This window comes from Carassius carassius, chromosome 45 (assembly GCF_963082965.1).
Source record: "Carassius carassius chromosome 45, fCarCar2.1, whole genome shotgun sequence".
Classification (NCBI taxonomy): Eukaryota; Metazoa; Chordata; class Actinopteri; order Cypriniformes; family Cyprinidae; genus Carassius; species Carassius carassius.
The window spans coordinates 7,491,389-7,507,974 of NC_081799.1; the positions used below are offsets into that span (position 1 = coordinate 7,491,389).

At 36.6% G+C, this 16,586-nt stretch overlaps 1 protein-coding gene across 2 annotated transcripts; it reads right to left on the minus strand.

Moving 5' to 3' along the window:
• Nucleotides 1-1,242: 1,242 nt before the first annotated feature.
• lhx6a (LIM homeobox 6a) lies at nucleotides 1,243-15,434 on the minus strand. 2 transcript variants are annotated; one of them, XM_059539529.1, is made up of 9 exons: nucleotides 14,805-15,434; nucleotides 14,108-14,179; nucleotides 13,491-13,673; nucleotides 11,661-11,782; nucleotides 5,149-5,369; nucleotides 4,961-5,061; nucleotides 3,861-3,956; nucleotides 3,590-3,764; nucleotides 1,243-2,771 (listed from the first exon to the last, which is right to left on the minus strand). In XM_059539529.1, the coding sequence occupies exons 1-9, from the start codon at nucleotides 14,880-14,882 to the stop codon at nucleotides 2,692-2,694; spliced, it is 1,128 nt and encodes a 375-aa protein (XP_059395512.1). In that variant the 5' UTR covers nucleotides 14,883-15,434; the 3' UTR covers nucleotides 1,243-2,691. The 2 variants fall into 2 exon arrangements, with proteins under 2 accessions (XP_059395512.1, XP_059395513.1); XM_059539530.1 differs by lacking the exon at nucleotides 14,108-14,179 and having other exon boundaries at nucleotides 14,805-15,433.
• Between the last annotated feature and the right edge of the window lie 1,152 nt (nucleotides 15,435-16,586).

Below are 16,586 nucleotides of genomic sequence, written 5' to 3' on the forward strand. Positions count from 1 at the left end.
GTCTCTCTCTCTCTCTCTCTCTCTCTATATATATATATATGCAAAAGCTATAATTAAAAAAAAATCTATATTGAGCATCTTTCTAATAGTTGTACTATATATGCTTTATTTAACTATTATTATTATTATCATTATGATGATAATTTCAAAAATCTCAACTGAACAGCTACACAACAACCCACAATAGAATAAAATATCATTAAATGAGTTTAGGTTACAAACAGTCCTTTCAAGTCATTACATACATTTTATTTATTAAGATAATATGTTTGAATAGATAATAGTGTGGTTTGGGTACAAACTCAAGTAAGAAAATGTTACATCATTGCTGTATTCTGCCCAAGCAAATGACCAATACTGAGAAAACATTCAACAGCTGAATACAGTGTTCTGTTGACGTAAATGAGTCAGATTCTTGTTCGGCTCAAAGGAAATTTGATGCAGAATCTTCTCCATTTAAAAAATGTATGTGTGTGCTTGAGTGAAGAGAGGACAGGCTCGTGAAAAAGGATGTCTCGGTGGGTCTTTTGAAACAGAACACAGGATGCGAGATATACAGCCTGTATATGATGGTGATGGAATCAGTGATGGAGTCATTACTGCACACACTGACCCGTGAAGGGTCTGCCAGCTCCTCCATCAGCCTCTGATTGCTTCCTGCTTCACTCGTGCACACAGACCCAACACTGGCCCATGCGTTCATACCACAGACAGAAATTAACTCAGGGCAAAAATACCATTGAAAGTGACAAAAAAACATCTACATACTCTTTTCAAATTATCTGTTATCTGTAATATTTGAAATATGTCATTATATCCTGTCCTGTCTTCATAACCTGTAGCGGTAAGATATAAAATCTGCATTTAATTTCATAAAAGAGTGTTCCTTTCAAAAAGTACTGTACTGGGAATACCATGGTACTGAATGAAACATATTTCTACTTTTTTAAGAAATAACATCCAAGCTAGCACAAGGGGGAAAAAAAGTATATATGAATTGTGTGTATATATATATATATATATATATATATATATATAAATATATATATATATATATATATAAATATATATATATATATATATATACACACACACACACACACACACAAATACATTCTTTAAAGGCTTTTTAAAGCACTGGAAAACATTTGAAAATAATTTTTAAAGTCTTTTTAACTAATTAATTTATTTATAAAATATAAATAGCCAAGAGATAGTTTATTAATGATGCACAGCCAAAGAAATAGTTAATTATTTTATTTTATTTTTTACAAAACAGACATGTGGAAGTGGGGAAAAGTGCTTACAGGCTATCTGTCATAATAAATACAAGAATGTAGAGGCCTTGTCCCCCATTCAGAACACAAGAATGGATTTCTCCAATTTAAGTTACAATTGCAGACTTTCCCCCCGGTTTCTGACCTGTACACAGCTCCTATCTGTTAGTATACAACGTGTCTGCAGCAAGTATACAACACTCCTGCTCCCTCGTCACAGCTGAGGCTTATACGGCACACATGTACGAAGAAAACAATCAAACACTGACACTTTCGTCTCCCACATAAAGTCAGGACACTGCTTAAATAAAAAAATGTACATTTTCTTTACATGTAGTTATCTTTACATTTTACTCAAGTGCTCTTTTTAGTCTCAGGTTTCCTCTTCCTTTCTGTCTTACGCACACAAAATACTGTTGTCATTGATAATCCCTTCCTGATCCTTAATATTTCTTTGCATTTTTTTGTATAAAATGAAAATTTCGATTTGAAATAATCTCATAGTAAGATCATCGTCAGCTGTAGTCTCTGATTGCGTGGTAAACCACAATGACAACAGTTATTGAAATTCATTTTGGAAAACAAATTTAGGGAAAATATCAAAGTTTTGTCTTTTAAACTATAGAAAATATTATTCAACATTTTACCCGAATCTAAAAGGAGACAATGTCACATTTCTAAAACTATCTGCTTCCGAAAACAAAATGTTGACAAACAATTGCAGAAACAACTTGCCGTTATTTTTACAATTAAATGATGTAAGATTATTTTTAAAGTGAAATCTGTGGACAAATCAAGACTGCTGGCTTTTTAGGCCCAAGAAAACACAAATGCTTTGCATACGGGTGTTAGAACAAGAAAGAACTGAACTGTGGCATGAATTCATTTTACTGGCATGGTACAGATTTCAATCGTGGCGTATTTCGGCAAGGAAAAAGAGAGAGAAAATTTGTCTTACCACCTGGTTCTATGCCATTTATTTCCCATCCACATCTCTTGTGCTTTTGCCTTTTTCAATCTAAATGTTTAACACTGATGCTGGTAACTTTACATTCCTTTTGTTTGCATTCAGAGTCTCCAAATGCTGAACAAGAGTCAGATGAGATTTTCAGAAGAGAGAACGCACCAAGAGCGCTAGTCTTTTACAGTGTGTGCTCGAGTCTTTTCTTTTTGTCCAGAAGTCCAGATCCTGGTCTTGGTGACAAAGTCCTAAATTCACAGGTCATGCATGCGGTTTTCCTTAACCGAGAGTGACTAGATGCAGGTGAGTAAAATCCTGTCCAATGAAACCAAAGAGGAAATAGTCTCTCTCTTTGCGAGTTCAGAGGTCAAGAGCAAGAGGGACCGTCACCCTCTCCTTCAGCCAGATCTGACCTCTGGGGTCGGAGGTCAGGGGTCAGTGCGAGGCGGGGTGTTAGCGGCTGAGAGGGAGCTGCGGCAGCGTCATGGCCTGATGAGGGAGGCTCTGTGTGGTGAGCACCGAGAACGGATGACCTGCGAAACCAAAACAACATAAACACAACATAATATTAATCTCTAGCTATATTAATTCATCGCAACGTATTTCTAGTCCAGAGAACAGTAGTAAAAATGCCACCAAACTGGTGACTACTACAATACTAAATTTGGAATAATTAAGATTTTTAAATGATTAAATGATTTTTGAAATTAATTGATTTTCATGATCCTTCAGAAATCAATCTAATATGCGGATTTTGACAACAGCTTAATATTTCTGTGGAAACAATGATTCCATTCTTTTCAAGATCCTTTGATGAATCGAAAGTACAAAAGAACAATTGATTTGAAAATAGAAATCTTTTGTAACATAAATGTCTTTTCTGTCACTTTTTATATATATTTTTTTAAATCTTACTAACTTTTAAGTTAGTGTAGTGCATCACAGGTTCCACCATAATATGAAGCTGCTTTTAACATTGATTAAAAAAAGTTTCTAGAGCAAATCAGTATATTAGAATGATTTCTGAAGGATCATGTGACACTGAAGACTGGAGGAATGATGCTGAAAATTCAGCTTTACAGCACAGGAATAAATCACGGTTTACAATATATAACATCAGACAGCCATTCTTTTAAACTAGATCAAATAGAGTTTACTGTCTTACTGTATTTTTGATCAAATAAATGCAGCCTTGGTGAGCATAAGAGACTTCTTTCAAAACCATTAAAAATCATAATTATTCTGAACTTTTGAACAGTAATTTATATCAAAGTTAATATTTTAGATATTATTATTATTATTATTACTGTTAATATATTATTAGCAATAACAGCTCTGAGGAAACACTCACTTTCGATGTACCCGTGCAGGGCCACCATGCGTGCTCTCTCAGGACTGCCGAAAGGGGAGTAATGCAGCTCGTCGGGCAGCGAGGGGGGCATGCGGGCCTGCGGGTGAGCTTGAGGTGGGCCGCCGTGCTGTGGAGTGTGCTTTTTATGCCTCGCTCTGCAGTTTTGAAACCAAACCTATGAAAATACAACCAACTGTCAAGATGAGCTGTCTCTTTCCAAGCATTTGAATGGAATGGAAGTATTGAGGAAACATTAAGAGATTTTTGTCACCTGTATGACTCGTCTACTCAGTCCTGTCATGTCTGCCAACTTCTGCAGGGTCTGAGCGTCAGGGTTGTTGTCCTGTGCAAACTGCGCCTGCATTACCTGTGGGGGAAGTGCATATTTGTAAAGAATGCATACATTAAAAATAATCTAATAAGTCTATATATTCAAAATAAAATAAAAACGTAATTGCAAATTATAATTATAAATGAAATTAAAATACTTTTTTAAAAATGGAACAGTTTATTTGAACTTTGGGCAAAGAGTTTGCATTGTTTTTTGTTGTTGTTTTTTAAAAGTATCATATTTGAAACATCAGGCCTTTATGGCTAATAAAGTATGATGTAGTAAGAATATTGAGCTAAAACATAAGGAGGAAAAAACTCAGAGGCCCAAACTGGGCAAAAATATCCAATTTTGTGCAGTGTTGCAATATTTATATGGCCAGAAATTCTCATATCTTATAATGTAAATCAGTGATCTTTATAACAGTATATCAGGCTACTTACATAAAATGGATATCAATTTTCACTCTATATCAGCCAAAAAAAGGTGATATTAAAATGCTAAGTTTGATGATCAAAGCTCTGTAGTTTCATAACCTATAATGCGATGTAATACAATGATGATTGAGAGATGAACAAATAAACGTTCCTTAAAAACCTGATTGATACACACATATTAACATGATTATTCTAAAAAAGGACATATGGATAATCAAGTACACCTAAGTTGCTTGAAATACTAACAATACAAATTATTCTAATGTTTACTTTATAAAATTAGTAAAGATTTCAAAGCAAAAATAAATTTTTACAATTATACTAAAAGGCCTTTTACTTATTATAAAAAGTATAACTGATCAATCATATGACAGAAAGCATGTAGTAGATTGTAAGCAACAAGTTTTGATTGATCATTTAGAGACCTTGGAAATTAGTTTTTAAATATGATACAGTAGGGGCTGGTTGCTTTCTGATAGTGCCATGTAAAGGTGAAATGCTGTTCCATTTGTTTAAGATGTTAAATGGAACTGGAATATGATAACAGATAAAAGCATAACCACAAAGAGGGCCTTGCTTCCTCATTGTGTTTGATCGTCTTACCTGCAGCTGTTCTGCAGTGAAGGATGTTCGAGCCCTTTTGGCTGGTTTTGGTTGACTGTCCTGTTCTGACGGCACCGCCCCCTCCAGAGTGAGTCCGCTTCCTGTGTAAAAACCCAGGAAAAGTGGTTAAAAACTATTTTCAGATCAACGAGACTTAAAGCAATATGCATCTTGAAAAACACACGTACCGCTCTCAGCAGCCCGTTTCAGGTTCTCCACCATTGTGTCGTAATGGATCCGACAAAGTACTTTCTCCTCCACCAGCCCGAACTCCTCGCCTGTGGACAGCTGCCGTTTGCAGGAGAAGCAGGCGAAGCAGGCCAGATGGTAGGCATTGCCTCTGGCTCGCCGTACCCAGTCGCTGGCGTAGATCTGCCGGCCACAGCGGGCACACTTTGTACCAAACCTACTGTGAGACAGAGAAGAGCTTGTGCATCAATACTTATCCCATAAACAATAAAACATGTTACACGTGTGCTTAGTATTAAGCTAGTGTAATGATAAAAGCATTTGTGCTGTTTGCTTCTTGTTCTGAATTCAGTTTAACAGCGCAGCAGGTATTTTGTTTCTCCATGGAAAGCTCTCCATGGTAGAAGACAGAATACAGATAGGCTGAACCGTGTCCAAAAGATAACTGCTGAACGTGTCAGACACGGCTGTAAAACTCTCAGCACAAACAAACCACCAGTAATTCTCTGAGCCGCAGGTCGACAGGAAATGTCTGCTGATAAACTGTACTGATAGGATCCATAAACTCTTGATTTTATCCAACAAAGTGCATAATGCATGTAAGATTGTCTATTTTTAAACCACCTCCACTGTTTCTTTTGTGAAAAGGACTTGAGATATGATTAATATGCATATGTAAATTAATAAAGCGAGGGAGTTGATAAATTACCTTGTTTAATATATATGACATATAATATTAAACACTATAATTTTAATAATTCATATATATATATATAGTTAGTTATAGTTTATAAAATGAAAGCATTTTTAAAAATAGAGAGAATTTTCTGGAAATAAATAATCTGAAACAGCTTACTTTACATATAACTGGAAAAAAGTGCATCTGTCTGTTTATTTGATAATTTACTTATTTTTTCTACAATTTATTCACTGACTTTGCTACAGAATGTGCCATTCACCATTAGTCATAATGTGATTTGCGAATGCGATTGGTTCTCATTTATTTGCATATTACGTTGTGATTCTGTTTTTTATCTGTTCAATTATATAATACACTACAAAGTTGATGCAGAAATGGAGTTAAGATGCTGCATGTTATTGATGTTACTGCTGACATTACGTTAATCATCACATTTTCAGCCAACTGTGATTTGTAAACTACATACGTAATCCATATTTACTTCAGCCCTGCATTTTCAGCAGCTGTATGGCCGTGTAGCTACTCATAGCACCTCTTCTGTTATCCTGCGATCAACAGGACTCTGTAAACAACCCTGCGGCGATACAAGCCAACAGCGAGTACTGCTAAAATTAAGTGTTATTTTGACTGGACAGGGCTGACTGTGCCGTTTTTTTTTTCTTGACCCAGACATCACATTTGGTTGACCAAAGAGGGTTCCAGTGTTGAGAGGACTAGAAGAGACTAATGCTCTGCAGATGGCCAGGCACGGCCCTTCTTTGGCCTGAATCTGAGCCCCCCTCCAACTCTACACCTCTGTCATTGGGAGCCCTTGTGTAAACAAAGTGTCACACACAACCTCCTCCAACTGCAAAGAAACACAGGGATATCAAGATAGCCATGTTTCCCCTGTATACGCTACTGAAGAATGATGACACCGGCCCCGAAAGTCCCACAGTGGGGCCCTCAGGGCGTTCATCCACTGGAAATGACATCATAGCCCACCAGGGAGCCCCACGGGGACCAGGAAACTTGGACCGGCACTTGTGTGCATGTATAATAATTTGTCTCTGCCAATCAGCCCTTGAGCATGATGAGTCAAGGAGCGAAAACAAACCTGAATCAAAAACCTTCAAAAATATTTACAGTCCACTTATGTGCAAAGTATCGACACATAAAACACACCTCACGTATTAATGCCTGCAAAAAGCATTCAAAGGGCTTTCTGTGTACACTGCACACCATATTCTGACAGCATCGTTCCAGACAAAGAATACAACGTTTGAGTAATGATGCATTTCAGACGTGTGTTTAGAGGAGAAACATTGTGGAACGGAGCCGTAATCTGTCATGGCAGTTCATTTGCCGCAAAACCTTTCAAAAAAAGCCATGAAGATCTTAAGGGGGTTTTGTTTTTGTTCAGATTTGCCGCACATCTGATTGTGCGTTGTTGTGCTTATTCTGGATTTATTTCTGTCCTGCAGATCATAACTCGCCGGGGAAAATTCCTGCAGCCGCAAAGCATTTCCCTCAGCGCCCGAAAAATTCACCTTTGGCTGGAAAAGAGAAGCTTTTGGAAGAACAAATTCGGTAGATTAAATTTGATATACTCTCGGAGTGTTATAATCTGGGGGAAATCTCCCTCTCAGATACTGCTGAGACATATTAGCGGTGTTTGCTACGGCGAGCATTGCTTTTACTTTTGCTCATGGTGGTTTTTCAAAACCTGAATCAAGAGTTTTTAATTTTGGTATGTAACCAAAACTCGTCTCATTCCATTGCTTGTGCAACAGGCATAAATAATACCACATATCTTACAACTTTTCGAGGTGTGCTTTTCCATTCTTTAGCACTTGCATCATCAAAACCTCATGGACAATAAATTGTCTGAGAAACATGGTAGTCATTTGTCAGCCAAATCTAGAAAGCATAATAGAGACATATCTATAAAGAAAATTGTCATCATTTACTCTTCTTCTTGTTATGAATTTTAAGATATTTTTAAGAATGGGTCTGACCAAACAGTTGCTGGTAGCCATTGACTTCCACTTTATTTTTTCATATTACTAAAGTCAGTGGCTACCAGCGACTGTTTGGTTATCAACATTCTTCAAAATATCCTCTTTCGTTTTCAGTATTAAAAGAAATTTATGCAGGTCTAATTATCGCAGTTGAAAACGCTTACTTCTATACTATATAGTATGCGATAAAACAGTACATGAAAGAAGTAGTACATCCAAATTTATAGTATGTGATTTGTCTGCTTTTTTGCATTAATTTGTGTACTACACTGTGATTGATCCAAAAGTGTATGAATTTCTTTCTTCTGTTGAACACAAAAGAAGATATTTAGAAGAATGTGTCTAAGCAAACACTTGCTGGTACCTATTGACTTCCACAGTATTTTTTGTTCATACTATGAAAGTCAATGGCTACCATCAACAGTTTGGCTATCAAGATTCTTCAAGATTTTGTGTACAGCAGAAGAAAGAAATTAATGCATTTTCTTTTAGCCCATTCGAAATTTCATACTTCCATATTATAAATGTGAAAAACAGTAATAGTTTGTACAAATTTATAGTATTCGAAAATAGGCTAAAAGTAACTGGATGACGTAGTTCTTCCTCTAAGTTTGTGGATTGCACATTTGATGACTCTTAACTATCCCATGAGGCCTCAGGACAGGATTTGTCGATGGCAGTGAAGCGACGCGACTGACGTCGTAGGCCACATGACAACACGTCAGATGTAGTACATCCGAACTGTATTCATGCTACACATTTATTCTATATTAAACATACTTTTTATAGTCACAAAGTATAAAACAGAATGTAGTAACTACTAGACAATATGCGATTTTGGACAACTTAACAACACCTTAGCACCCATCCACAGAAAAAAATATCATTCTCTTTATTTTTTATTCTCAAACATACCCGTATGTTGAAGCAATTTTCCTCCGTTAACCAGAAAAAAAAACTAATTTTGTCATTGTAATTTCAGTAATCTCCCGCATTCTCCAGCAAGTTATGAGTTACACGCGCTCTGTTTACTTCTGTTTGCGTTTAAACACAAGAAGTTCTGTACACGCATATGGACATCACAGTACGTCATCTCCTCCAAATCTAGCGATCGCAGCTCCACGCAAACCCACTCGGGTTACCGCTTTACTCCATCACCCTGTCCTTATCCTTTGGTTCCTCTGATTAACAGCCTCCTCTGACTTCTTGTGTGGCCTGATGCTCGTGCCTTTGTGGCTGTTTCTTTTTAGTGTAGGTACAGTCTCCGCTCTGACCCTTACCGCCAGATCTGCCCCCCCCCCCCTCGCACTCACAGCAAACCCACTTTGATTTCCTGTAATTACACTCTATTAGAGCAGCTGTCAATCTGGCCCAGATGAGAGACCAATAATATCTCCTTATGTTTCGTTTCCTTTTTTTGCAAGAAATCATTGGAGGATCGTTTTCCTTTCAGGCATATGATGGCCATCTTCTATTAATGTTGTGCAGCACCAGCGAAACAATCCAGAGACAAACATGGCATTGCGTTCAGAAACTTGTGCCACAGGTCCACCAGTCTACTTATTATATCGATGGACAAAGGAAACAAATAACTGACATCTTAACTTGAAACCAGTTTATGGATAAAATTGTCCAGTTGTATAAATATACACCCTTTAAAATGAAGGTTACAAAATGGGTTTTTGCAGCAATGCCATAAAATAAACATTTTTGGTTCCTCAAAGAACCTATCAGCGAACAGTTCTTCAAAGAAACATTTTTTAAAATCTAAAGAACCTTTTTCCACTATAAAGACTCTTTTGTGGAATGGAAAGATTCCATGAATGTTAAAGGTTCTTTATGGTAGGCCTACCACTGATGCCAATAAAAAACTGGAGATTAATGTACAGAATTAGTTTCAAGCAATTATGTCAAATGCTGCGCTCTGCTAACTACTAGCAGTTATGATCTCAATCTCTTTATATGTAATATATATATATATATATATATAAAAGGATACCAAAACTAAGACTAAAAAAAGGTGAAATCGGCTTATACTAAGACACACTTGTATTTGCAGTACTTCAGATCACTGAACTTAAGTCTATTATGTCTCTTTTTCAAGGCAAACGTGGGTCAATCAGTATTTCGCTTCCGGGGATGTTCCTGTGATATCAAAAAATGTTAACTGTATATCTGATTATGTTTTCCCTGATTATCTCAGATATCTGATATCTCAATCTGAGGCTGAATTTTATGCTAAAACCAACATAAACCCCCAAGGTTGCTGTTTTGACATACAGAACTGCATAGAAGCAAAAAAAAAAAATACATTAACATTTTATATTAATGAAATAAAATGCTGCTTAAATTTTTTTCAATAAAATACAATTGTAGATGTATATAAAGCTATTTTAAACATCTGAAAAATTGGATACTGTAATTTGCATTTATTTTATTCATCTGAATGTAACTTTTTTTATATATATATTAATTTTCTACAAGCTGCAAATCACATGAAAATCACACTTAAAGTTTTAAGGTCAGTTTCAAAGAAATGTGAATAGTGTTAGCATATTTAATGCCAATAAAATAATACACATTAAACCACTTGGAAGAATTTGTAAAACCCTTGTCCTTTTTGTTTTACTGCCATCAGTCATCATTTCGTCATTTCAGATTTCTATTGTACTAAACCACAACTCGCCATTTTCATAATACAATCTTTAACATAATGCCCTATAAAGTCTATTTTGTGTAGTTTTTTGCATTCCTTTCTGAGTTTCCTTTTTGTAATTACTCATGGATAAACAGCCTGAGAGATCCTGATGCCCTAGACTCAACACAACCAGTGACGATCAAGGCATTGATGCACCATCTCATGGAGCATCTCTTCAGAATATTGGCCTTAACGTAGAAAACAAACCCTCTCCTGCAACACAGCATTGACTTTAAAGGGGCCAGTCATTCACATTGACGGGCAATAAGCAGGGAAAGCTGGCCAATATCACAGTGCCATTCACAAGCCTCGCTGAGTGCTCTGCAATCATGCCATATCACAGCCCTTCTAGCCTCAATGCAATCTCACAGCTTCCCTGTCGGCTCTCCCTCACTCCATCAGCATATTACTGCATCTTGATACTACTGAGATTGAATTATGTAACTTGTGTTTGATTTCTAACACTATTCAGTCGCATACAAGGAAATACTGGCAAATTTAACTCTACTGATAATCAAGTAATCAAGTACTATTTAGACCTCTCATTACTAATGACAACATCTTTTGTGGAGAGTAAAATGTTTTATTTTTATTTTTTTGCATAATCCAATGCAGACAGCAAAAAAGAAAAAAAGGTGCTTCATTTGTTAACATCTAACCAATTAAAGCATTATAAAATATTTACTTACAATAAGCTACAACTGTTATTTTGGTCTCAGATCAATTGTTTGTTAGTTTTACTATTATAATATAAAAAGCAGTTCTAATGGAGCTTTAGAGAAGACAAGTATAAAGCTTTCTAACTGATGAATAATTTAGCTACAATTACGAAATGCTTCTAATAAATTGAAGGTTATGAATATCACGTTTGATGATATTTTAAATTGTCGGCCTTTTTCAGAGATTGTATTACTAGAAAATCAACTAAATTACAAACGGCGTATTGCATAATTATATGTATTCGCTACTTTTTTAAGAAAGCGTATTTTTAACAATAAACCCAAACGCCACACTCACGCAGCGCTTTTTCAACCAAAAGTTAATAATTAAGCAGAATTTCGTTAATATGCACTCCTGATATTTCTGAGGACAGAAAGTGAAAACTTACCCTACCTGAAATAATCCATTTTACAGAAGATTTCCTTATTTTTGATGTAGCAGCTGCTGTGTTGACGTAGTGACGTCCTGCAGACGGAGCACTCCAGACACCTCACGTGCCAGATCAGATTATTAACCTGTAACAAACACAACAGCCCATATGAAAATACAGTAGTAATAATAATAATAATGGAAAATAATGAAATTAGCATATTCCTTAAAAAGCATTTCATAATATTTGTCATGCATAGTTTTGTTAAATGGAATGTCAACGTGCATTAAAATTAATAATCGAAACGCACACACGTGTTTGTATATGAACAGTCTCAAAACGACTGCCATATATAATCACATAAATATGACAGGCTACTAAATACATTTTTTTGTTTGTAATTAAAGGTATGATTTAAAATGTGATTTTTGTAAATATTTTGTGAATATTGCATTTGAATTTCGCTGTACATAAAGGTGTTTAAATATAGCTAAATCTAGATGCGTGCATATTACGTAGCCTATTTTGTTGAATTTTAAGCAAAAAAAAAAAAAGTATATTTTAACACTGTTAATCAAACTTGCAACATATTCCGTTCAGAAAATGTATTTGATTGTAAAATGTTTGATTACTGAGATTTGGGATTTTAAATTATGATTATAAACATGTTATCTGTGGAACATTTACGACACACACAAGGTGCATCTTAGAAATATTTATTTAAACATTCTGTCGATAAAATAAAAATAATAAGTGTAGGCCTAATTATATTCCCTGACTCTCAGATCCCAGGAGCTGAGGAAAAGGGAAATGCACAGAAAGCGGTCTAAGTTCGTTCATCCTGACTAAATTGTAATAAACTCACGCACTTTTTTTATTAGTTTCCGCAAAAGAGCAAAACACGACAGTCTGAGAGCTCGCGCTCCACTGATCCTCACGCGCAACACACGCACTTCCTGAAAAACAAGCAGGCCGAGAGCACAGCGATACTGTCAACATCTGCACTAAAACACCTAGTCATTTTTAGAAAGCAAAATAGCCTACAGACAACTTCTTTGTCGAAAAATCGACATCTAGGCTATATCATAGATGTAAAAAAAATCGAAATAATTTGTATCCATGTTATAGGCTACTGAAATTTACTTTATTAGGCTATATGATGCATGTGTAAAAACAGCAATTTCGAAATGAACTTCTTTAACCGTTCACATTATTATAATATGCTCCTCTGACCAAACCACAACACATGCACACATTACAGAAACCTAAACCCAGTCTGCTCTATCGAATGACTGGTTAGTAACGTTTCTGCTTCTGACCAGTTTGACCTCAGCAAAGAAATAAAACAAAAAATTGAAACTTTTTTGGATAAAGTACAATAAAAAAAAATGCGTTGTTGTTTTTCTTTTTTGAATAGTCCTATTTACCTATAGGCTACATGAGGACTCTGAGACCCAAAACATAGGTATCCTCATATAGCCTAACATTTATTGAAGCATTTCATCAATTTTGTTTAGAATCAGTTATCATAGAATTAGGAAAGTTACAAATGTTAATCATTTAGTTGATCACTTTGAGAAGCCTATATTTTCCGATCTATTAAACTAGCCGCGGTGTATCAGACCCCAAACATGATAGTTAATAGGCTACAAATAATAACTAATATTAAACAAATTATTAAATAATTATAAAAGCAACAATAAGACACAGCACAGACTACTAAATAGTTCCAACTAGTACTTGCGCAAAAGCTTTGCAAAAGTCAGTCAAACGCTCCACTCCAAACGTCAGTAGGCTATCTAGCAGAGTCAGTTGACTGGTCACACACACACACACACACTCGCGCCTCGCACCTTGAGCAGGTATCTGTCCAGGATCTCGAGGCCGCAGCTCGCGCACACGTTCTTCCCGGTGGACGGCACGGAGGAGGCGCTGGAGGTGGGCGAGCAGACGGACGGCGTCGAGGGCGGACTGGGCGACGAGCGGGGCTCCTCTTTCTCCATAGCAGACCTGTGAGATTCTCCGTCAGACTGGGACTGCGAGAGGAAACAGCGCGATAAACATCACACTCGGGAAAGAATGAGGTTCAGAAGGTTGACAGGAATTTTCTGTTTAATAAAAAAAAAACTAAACTGAACACTTTAACAGCAAGCAGTGATTTGCTGCACTCTTTAACCAACATTTCTAATTTAATTCGTGATGAGGCAAATCGAAACTCTTCAGGTCTGAAATGGTCGCGTCAACTTAAATAGAAATAAAGTGGTTTTCTAACATTTGGAAATTCAGTGACATTTGTGACACGCTGATAATATAAAAGCGGTTTACCAATCCAAGAGGGAATAATCTACAAAATTGCATTAGGCTTCACCAGTATAGATTATGTTATGTCAGAAGGCCTTTCTGCAAAATCAAAGCTGTGAGCTAGCAGAGACGCGATGAATGCGCATTATGGCTCGTCGCGCGCACTCACCATCGCGCGACCGTGTTGTCCGTCCACGCAGCGCGATGCTCCCGGTGTGCTGTGCGAGTCTGGAGAGATCACCTACAACACATTCACGCCACAGTGCTCCATGTCAGGCATGCTCAAGCTCTATATATTCCTCCAAAAACAATAAAAACGCTTTAAACGGTGCATTGAGGGCCTCGCAACAAAAAGCCGTTTTAATGAAGCGATTTCAATTTGGATTGAATTTTTTTCCCCACACTTAACCCGTGCCTCTTCCCATAATCGTGTTTCCACGCAATCCAGGCAGCTGAAAAAAATAAACTACCTGCAATTACAAATAGCTTGAAATGCTCGCGATAAGAGGACCCTAGAGTGTCAATTTCAACTGCCAATCAGAGGAAGCAACGGGCTACCCAAAGAATAGCAAATTTGATTTTTAATGGCAGTAATTAAAATCTAATTTTTCCTCTGCAGATTTGGCGTGTGAAGAGGATGGACCGCGAATCACAATGTTCAGAATAGATCCTGCTTCTCACGACATGACTCCAAGGTGAAGATGTTACAGGCTGCAGGAGATGATACAGAGGACTTTCACATCGAGCAACATGTTGACTGCTTCTCCAGTGAAACCAAGTTTTTCTTCCCATGCAATTAAATGGATAATAATAATAAGCACGAGTGCATCACAGTCCACACTTGAATAGTATACGATAAGTCTTACCCGTTTTGAGGGAATTCCTTCGGATAGAAACTGATTTCCCTCTGATAGAGGGGCCAAAGCCTCATTTTTCCAATACATTTGACGGCTTAACCTTCTCTTTCGATATCTTCAAATTGCTTCAAGCTTTTTCTGTTAAAGATTCGTTTTCCCATGCGGTCAAATTCGGTGTAATATGAACACAGCTCGCAGTTTCCTTCTGTACAGTCAGTCGATAAACTAGCATAAACGTCTGAAGCAAGTTTCGTGATGGTCAGTAAAGCTGCAGCAGACGCGCGAGCGCGAGCGGTTCGTCGGGACGCCTTATTTAGAACCGTTTGCTGGATATTTCCTACTTTTTCCCTCTTTTGGGATGCAGTTGCTTGAATACAGGAAGTGGAGAAAATTGAGGGGCTGGCAGGTTTCGCTCCTGCTCTCCTCATAGGCAGTCAGAGCACAGCCTACCTTCTGAAAGTTTACAGATCAGATCAGAGGGAGGGAAGAGATGTGGCCTGAGTGTGCAGCGACATTTTGTGATGCTGAAACCTTGCATGATGTTTGGCTTTTAATTGTCTGACAAATTGGCGATTAGAAATTATATTCGACAACCCAAAGTCAATATTTAGCCAGGGCTGTTAGTGGAATCGAGCGTAGCCTATCTAATAGCAACAATTAGTTTTAATATGTTAAACAATTTCAAAGATTTAAAAGAAAGTTTCGTAGCAAATATAATAAATAATAAACAGTAATAAATTATATGAAATGGGCTAATCTTCCAGCATAAAAAAGGCAATAAAACAAAATTAACTTTCATTTAAATAATAATAATAATATATATATATATATATAGAACAACAGCATGTTCAGATATTTCGGTTGTATTCGTTAATAGCCTAGTTGTATCTGCAATTGCAAATTTTTTTAACAAAAAGACCTTTCTTACAGAGGCCGTTTATGCGTGTATGCAATGAAATCTCCAAACGCAGGATTAAAGGTTTTTTTATTTGTTAAGAAATCAACTTAGATAGGCCTATGTGTCGTATTCTATTGCAATGGTATATCGTTCATGTATATTAAATGCCAAACTGTAGCCTGTATAATTGGTATAAATCATATTTTTAGATAAATGTATCGCAAACTATATGCATTCACAATGTTATTTGCTTCTTGATTTGGTTTAAAATGGGCATGCGAGATAAAAAATATACATCAGTTAGCAAGCCTGAAACCCTCATGCTATCATTATGTCGGGGAGAAGCAAGCGGGTTAACACATTTGCATCAGATAATATCCAGAGGGAGCAGCTTAGACCTTTTCTCTTACGCAACAGATGCATTAGGAGGAAAATATCGTCTAGATATATATTGTTAGAATGAAGGGTTGCATGTGCATGTAAGATATTATAAAGGAAAGGGATCAGGTTCAATAAGAACAGCAGTTATAAACCCAGATATTAGCCTACTCGCCTTTCATTTGAACTTATTGTTCGGGTTTTTGAAATTAATACGAAGAGGAATAGTGTGACCTGACCTTGCAGAATTTAGTTACGTCATATTAACCTACCGTTTATTTGACCTCTGACGGTTCCAAAGATTGTTTTTTTTTATTTTTAATTATTTCATTTTGCCATAAGGGGGGGAAACGTTTCAGCGAACAGTTCTTAAAATAAAAAAATAACCAGTGCGCGGAAACATTTTTCTATTGTCAAGAACAGCGCAAGGGAGAGGCTCCGTGGATGTTAAAGGTTCTTCGTAGAACCATCAATGCAAAAGAACAACCTTTATTTTTAAGTGTGTAAGGCGGAAA